The sequence below is a fragment of the Danio aesculapii genome, unplaced genomic scaffold (genome assembly GCF_903798145.1).
Source record: "Danio aesculapii unplaced genomic scaffold, fDanAes4.1, whole genome shotgun sequence".
Classification (NCBI taxonomy): domain Eukaryota; kingdom Metazoa; phylum Chordata; class Actinopteri; order Cypriniformes; family Danionidae; genus Danio; species Danio aesculapii.
In genome coordinates this window covers 44083-51582 of record NW_026613664.1, presented here as the reverse complement: position 1 = coordinate 51582, position 7500 = coordinate 44083, and the positions used below count along the sequence as shown (strand labels likewise).

The 7500-nt window shown below is 42.4% G+C and overlaps 1 protein-coding gene across 1 annotated transcript in view; it reads right to left on the bottom strand.

Moving 5' to 3' along the window:
- Positions 1 to 635: 635 nt before the first annotated feature.
- The window catches only part of LOC130220151 (bromo adjacent homology domain-containing 1 protein-like), a 7811-nt gene continuing 946 nt past the window's right edge, over positions 636 to 7500 (bottom strand). Inside the window, exons 2-7 of the mRNA XM_056452531.1 lie at positions 6503 to 6939; positions 4280 to 4509; positions 3906 to 4065; positions 3404 to 3483; positions 2909 to 3000; positions 636 to 1125 (exon numbers count right to left, since the gene is read on the bottom strand). Coding sequence (XP_056308506.1) covers positions 939 to 1125; positions 2909 to 3000; positions 3404 to 3483; positions 3906 to 4065; positions 4280 to 4509; positions 6503 to 6939 — 1186 coding nt within the window. The 3' untranslated portion in view covers positions 636 to 938. The remainder of the gene's footprint in view (positions 1126 to 2908; positions 3001 to 3403; positions 3484 to 3905; positions 4066 to 4279; positions 4510 to 6502; positions 6940 to 7500) is intronic.

Here is a 7500-nt window from a genome sequence, read left to right as displayed (position 1 = left end):
CAATCAGCACAACAACATTTCAGACCACCCCATGGTGTTCGTTTGATAGAGGGATGCAGCCATACGTAGCTCTGGCTACATAATTTGCGCTCTTCATAAATGTAGACAGGGGTACATATCCACAATGAGCCTGTGTTGTATGTTTCTAATGCAAATGCCCTAAATTTATGCACAGATTCTCGATTGCATATGTAAATGCGATATAAATAGGTGGACAGAAGCATGGCTCCTTCTTCAAAATGTCTTGTTTTGTGTTCAGCAGGATAAAGAAACTCCTACAGGTTTGGAGGAAGAGTAAATAAAGAGTAAATGCTCATTTCTGAGCGAGCTGTGCCTTTAATATGGTGCATCTCTACACAGGGTTAGGCTTGGTCTGTCCTCCACACTACACTGATGGAGCCTCTCACGAGACTGTGGTGACACTTAACACTCATCAGCATCTTAAACACTACACAGGCTTTAATAATTAGATTTTTAATGAAAGCGTATAAACATTTATCTGTATTTCTGTATATATCACATCATCTTTACATCAAACTACAGAGAGCGAATGAGTGTGTGTGTGTGTGTGTAGTGCAGTGTGTGTGTGTGCAGGACAGTAAATCTGACATGATTCTCTCTCCTCTGGCCTCACACTATTGTTCTCCTCTTTCTGGAAGTCTTGATAACACCATCCTGGAGTTTCTCTCTCATTATTTCAGCAGAGAGGAGTGTAGAATAAGGATGTGTTGTGCTGAGTTTACACACTATGACCCGTTCTGCTGCAGAGAAACACACACCTGTGGAAAGCTCCACTGAGATGATTAAGGAAAGGTCAGTGTTTCCTCAGTAGTGTCCAGTGTAGGTGACAGGCATTGAACAGATTCAGCCAAACCTCCAGTGAGACACAGAGCGGTAGGTTTGAGTGTCTGCAGCAGAAGCGCAGAGCTCCCTGATGGTCACTGCAGGTTCTTGAGGATGCGTCCATATCGGTAGTCGTACACGTGTCGGCACAGGTACACAAGCTGTGGGTCCACGCCGCTGGGCAGAGTTCTGTGATTCGGGACAGAGATGGCAGAGCAGCGGGGCACCAGTGGCACACGCTCACACATACCCTCCACACCACGCCTGACCAGGGCACAAAACCTGCAGAAACACACGCCATAGGGGATTACTGATCTATTATAATCAGATTATACAGCTAATGTAATCTGAGTATTTTTGGATTACATTTAGATTACTCTTAACTGTAATCAGTTACTGATTAGAAATGACATGACAAATTGTGTAGTCAGTGATATAATCTGCTAAATTAGACATTAATGGTAATGTAATCTGAGTACTTTTAGATTGCATTTAGATTACTTTTTAAGGGCAATCAGTTACCGATTACAAGTGACACGAGTAAATTTAATCAGAAATATAATCTGTTAGATTACATATTTACAGTAATGTAATTATGTATTTTTGGATTACATTTAGATTACTTTTGAAATGTAATCTTTTACTGATTACAAATGATATGATAAATTGTGCAGTCAGTAATATAACCTGTTAGATTACTCATTTATGGTAATTAATCTGAGTACTTTTGGGTTACATGTAGATTACTTTTAACTGTAATCAGTTACTGATTACAAATTACATGATAAATTGTGTAGTCAGTAATATAATTTCTTAAATTACACATTTATGGTAATGTAATCGAAGTATTTTTGGATTACATTTAGATTACTTTTGAACTGCAAATCACTTACCGAATACAAATGACCTGACTAAATTTAATCAGTAATATAATCTGTTACATTACATATATATGGTAATCTGGCAACTTTTGCATTACATTTAGATTACATTTGAAATATTCAGTTACTGTTTAAAAATACACTATGAACTCTGTAGTCAGTGATATAATCCGCTAGATTACACATGGTTATCTAAGTATTTTTGGATTACATTTAGATTACTGTTGAACTGTAATCAGTAACTGATTATAAATTACATGATGAAACGTTTAGTTGGTAATATAATCTGCTAGATTACACTCCTGTGGTAATGTAATCTGACTACTTTTTGGATTACTCTTAGATTACTTTTGAAATGTAATCGTTTACTGAATATAAATTACAAGATGAAATGTGTAGTCAATAATATAATCTGTTAGATTACACATTTACGCTAAAGTAATCTGACTACTTTTGGATTACATTTAGATTACATTTGAACAGCAATCTGTTACCGATTATAAACTACATAATTAACTGTGTAGTCAGTAATTTAATCTGTTAGATTAAACATATGTGTGGTAATGTAATCTGTGTATTTTTGGATTACATTTAGATTACATTTGAACTGTAATCAGCTACTGATTATAAATTACATGCTGAAATGTGCAGTCTGTAATATAATCTGCTAGATTACACTTCTGTGGTAAAGTAATCTGACTACTTTTAGATTGAATTTAGATTACATTTGGTCTCTTATTTATTGAAGCAGGATAATCTAGTATTTTGACAGATAGAAATGAAAATCTCCACATTATTTATCATCAGAAAGAGCCTCATAAGCTTGTGTTTACAGTGCAGTGATGGACAGTTAATACTTCACAATCCGCCTGTTAAGTCTGAACAGTCTGAACGTCTCAAAGTATTAATGAGAAATCAAATAACAGCAACATCACAAATGGGTGGCGTCAGGAACGTTTATAAGCAGCAGGTTTATTATGGAGACCAATAAACATTAAAATAGAGTCAAATTAAGGGAACCAGTGAATATCTGCCAGTGTGTCATTAATATGTAATCATGTGATCCAGCAGACAGTCACGCTAGTCTGATTACAAGTGTTTTAAAGAGTAGTTTACTCTGATTAAATCATCTGATCTTCATGTCTGTATATCTGATTATGTGGTGATTGTGCAGTGTTCCTCACCTGCAGTACTGTGCTAGCGGCAGCACGTAGCAGCGCTCCTCAATGCAGGCCACACTGTTCTCATCCTGATGCCGAGAGGCGAAGATCTCCTTCTGGAAGATACAGACACTGCTAACACCACGGTTTAGGTCACAATGCATGCTATTCACTGCTGGATGAATATCACTGAGCTGTTAACTAGTAGATATAAAGCATCATCTGCATTCCTAATCCTGCCCAAAACATGAACACAACTGCTACATTACTATTAATCAACAGCTAATGAGTTTAACAGATGCACATCTCTCCACGTGCACCACACACTTTTATTAGACTCCATCTTACAAGGACTGAATAAGGAAAACAGTGTTAACCTGTGACTGTGCCACACACTCCTGCAGCTCTACTAGTGTTCTCAACATTACACAGCTGTCTGCACAGTATTGTTCAGTCTGATGTAGAGTGTGTGTGTCGAGTCTGTCTGAGGTTATTACAGCTCTTATGTGCAGTGCTCACCTCGCAGTGCATGCTGGGATCTCTGCCTCCCTGTGTGTGCTCCGGCCGGTAGTACCAGAACAGACTCATCATCAGCTCTCCTGGAACAGCACACACACACACACACACCTGAAGCTAGGCATCGCTGACTCACAGGATTATGAACAGCTCACTCCCTGACACTAGTGGCTGAGTCTTGTCTCCTGCAGCACTATGAAGTGTTCTCCTGCCTCCTGCACTGACCATCCGCCTGTTCCTGACCACGACTCTGGATTTCCCTGGCTGCATCTGTTTGCCCCTGTTTGACCGTTGCCTGCCTGATTAATCTTGCAAATAAACTGTGTGTGTGTGTGTGTGTGTGTGTGTGTGTGTGTGTGTGTGTGTGTGTGTGAGTGTGTGTGTCCGAGTGCACTCAATGTGGAGCAAATAAACAACACTGTTAATCTCACACACTCCTCAGCTCCTGCAGTAATATTATGGGCTGTGTGTGTGTGTGTGTGTGTGTGTGTGTGTGTGTGTGCACCTGTTCTGGGCTCCTCCCACAGGGCGGAGATCTTGGCCACGTACGGCAGTGTTTTCCTGCGCGGTCCAGACTTCAGGAGCACCGTGTCTCGAACCCGGATCAGCTCTCCATCCCGCTGGACACTGTCATAACACTGCCGGAGGACCGTCTGCTCATCCCCCTGCACAACACACACACACACACACAACAACATAAAAACACACACATTCGCACACACACATGCAAGCAAGCACGCAGGAACACACAAACAAACGCACGCACACATGCACCCCCCACACACACACAGATCTTTTATGTACTGATCTTCTTCTTCATGCTGAGTGTGTGTATGTGTGTGTGTGTGAATGAGCAGTGAGTGATGCTGCAGCACTGACCGCCATGAGCAGCTCCCTCTGCGTGGACGCTCCTACTGGCCTCCAGCCGTTGGTGTCTGGTCTGCGGGTCGGCCTGCACCTCAGAGCGCCCCCTGCTGGACGGAGTCTCCGAGCGGTTCTGTGGCCCGAGGGTTTGGAGTTCTGAGGACACTCTCTGGCGGACCGGTTCACCTGGGGCATGCTGGGACATCCTGGAGAAAGCAGGAGCACAGGAGCGTCTGGAGGAACCTCTGAAACAGCACAACACCACAGCTCAGCAGCAGCAGCAGCAGCGCTCCGTATGAAGCTTCACTACTAATTACATCTCTAGTTAAAGTCTTCTACTAATTACTTTGTCTGAAAAGTCATTCAATTGTTCAATAAGTATACAGTCAAATCAGAGCCTTATATACGCACTACATATAATGAAGATCTGCTGACCAAAACTAAAGTATTGAGCAAAACAAACAAAGGAAAATCAGAAAATATCTTGAGGGAAAATTAGGTTATGAATATGAGGGAATCTGCACGTGCAGGAATCAGCAGATATTCAGCCCATCATTAATCCTGTTTATTTACTTGTGTAAATGTGTGTAAATGTGTGTAAATGTGTGTAAACTTGTGTAAATGTGTGTAAAGTGATATTATTGACTAATATGAACATGTTGATCTGATTTACAGTACAGTGTGTACAGTAATATGTTCTGTCTTTTAGTACAGATATATTATATGAGAGACGTGATTTATTCACCAATTAAGTAGATTTACATTGTGAACTTTAAATAAAAGTTAAAAGGTGTTGTTTGTTTTTATTTCATATATTAAGTTTTTAGTTATGATACTCCTAAAATCACTGGCTTTGTTCCTGGTGCACCATTAAATACTCATCACTGTCGACTGTACTGAACTGGCCTTCTCTTCAATCACGTCGACATACTCATTGGTTTCTGTTCATTTATGAAACTCTTATTGGGAAAACTCCAGTCACTTCTTAACATTCAGGAAACACCTCGAAATATACACTATAGTAGTTTTATTATCCTTTGCATATGTAAGGTCCTACGCCACCCAACCCGCTCCAAGCTAATATCGAACCGGCAACCTTCCGCATGGGAGTCGGTTACTCTACCAATCAGGCTGAAGACCATAGCCTCTGTCGCTAGCGCACCTTTAGAGGTGAGAGGAGTGAGGTTTACCTGCACAGCACTCCACTAGCTGGCCTGTGTTACACATACCCAAAGTTGGCACTTCATTTGATCGCTGCTCTTTTCGGTTTTCTGAACCTTAAAGCTCAGCACTTCCATTCCCCTATCATCTTTTAAAAATTCAACCCAGTCAATGGTACAAGATCTTTTAGTTTGTCCTTGGTTTATGTTATTATCTGCATTTGTGGTTATTGTATTGTGTCCCTGCTGCTATTGTACTCTATCTGCTTTGTTATTGCCTCTTGGCCAGGTCAGGACAGGTTGTAAACGAGAACTGGTTCTCAATTGACTTACCTGCTTAAATTAAGGTATTATTATTCAGCATTAATCTGCAGGTTTTTTACAAAATTCTGTGCAGAAATAGCAGAAAAATGTCGTCAGGTTCTGTCTGGCCCTGCTTATGAGAAGATGAAAAGGAATTTGCAAATAAAAATAAAGAACTGCAAATAGAAATCAAGCAGGCAGAAACTAAAATTATACATATAAAAACGCTTTAATTAATTGAATGCCTTTGATGACTTGATGCTACTTAAAATCTCCGAAATCTCTACGTATATACATTAGACATCAAACTTTTAATTCTTTTAAATTTGAGTAAAAGCATTAGTCAAGAGGAGATATTACATTTCAATCAGTCAGAACAGCAGAGTCTCCTGCTTCAATAACCCAAAGTACTCTGAGCATGAATATGTCCTCCATCAGGTTACATCAACAGCTGTGTTTCCATTAAAAATGCTAATTAAATTCATGAGCAAAACTGAATTATCGAATAAAAGACGTGCGAATAAAGCAGCGTTTCCATCCCACGAGTCAAACAGAAGAAAATCATCACTTCCTCATTAACTGGCGCCGAATATCAATATTTGACCCAGTCTACATTGTAAAGCGCTATACAAATAAAGATGAATTGAACTGAATATCCAAAATGGACATTAAAATGTTGGATGCAAGCATAGCTACTGGCTGCAGCTCATGAGTAACAGCAGGAGTGACCCAAGCAGCTCTGGGGTTATTAACTCTACAGGTGTGTGTGCTGCACCTGTTCTGCTGGAGCGTCTGCAGGTGGAGCAGCTGAAGGAGCAGGAGCAGGAGCAGACCATCTCGGGCAGCGTCTGGAAGGTGTAGGTGAGTCCGCCAGTCGGGCAGAGGCAGCAGTAGGCTGTGTGCGGGAGCGGGAGTGTGAGTCCTGCGGCAGGCAGCAGTTTAGAGACCCCGCGGGGGCAGCAGTGTGTGTGTGTGCAGGGCAGAGGTCTGTCCGCCGATGTGGGCCCCGGGTGGGCGATGTGGATGTAGTAGCAGGGCTCCACACATAGGCACGGGTGACTGAGGGACAGCGGAGGAGTCGGGAGCACACACTGCTGCTCCTCGCCCTCCCGATACGCCTGCTGGTGGAGGAACAGTGGCAGGCGGTGGCAGAACTCCACTGTGCCCCCTGCTGGAGAGCAGTAGCACTGACCCCGCTCCGCACAGCTCCTCCTTCACTGACACCACCCTCATATCAGCCGGCTAGGGGATAAACAGTCAACATTACTGCACACATAACCTTTCCAGCTGTAACTGCTGCACGTTAAAACCTAAATCTGACCTCAGAAACCCGAGCTCAGGTAGAGAGCACTGAAGGTGAAGGGACTAGGGAACAATGCAGATTGTGTAGGGCAGGGGTCACCAATCACAGTCCTGGAGGGCCGGTGTCCCTGCAGGATTTAGCTCCAACTTGCCTCAACACACCTGGCTGGGTGTTTCAAGTATACCTAGTAAGACCTTGATTAGCTTGTTCAGGTGTGTTTGATTAGGGTTGGAGCTAAAATCTGCAGGACACCGGCCCTCCAGGAACAAGTTTGGTGACCCCTGGTGTAGGGGATGTGTCAGATCATGGAGCTCTTCTAACGAGCTGCTCATCTACATCAGCTGAGTTAATATCACTGAGCTTCAGTGTCGAACTGATCATGTTTGGAGCTGGCATGGTGACCAGCGGCAGGTGCACACAACTAACAACTCCTCTCCTCCACACCTGGGTGAGCGGCAGGTAACAGAGAA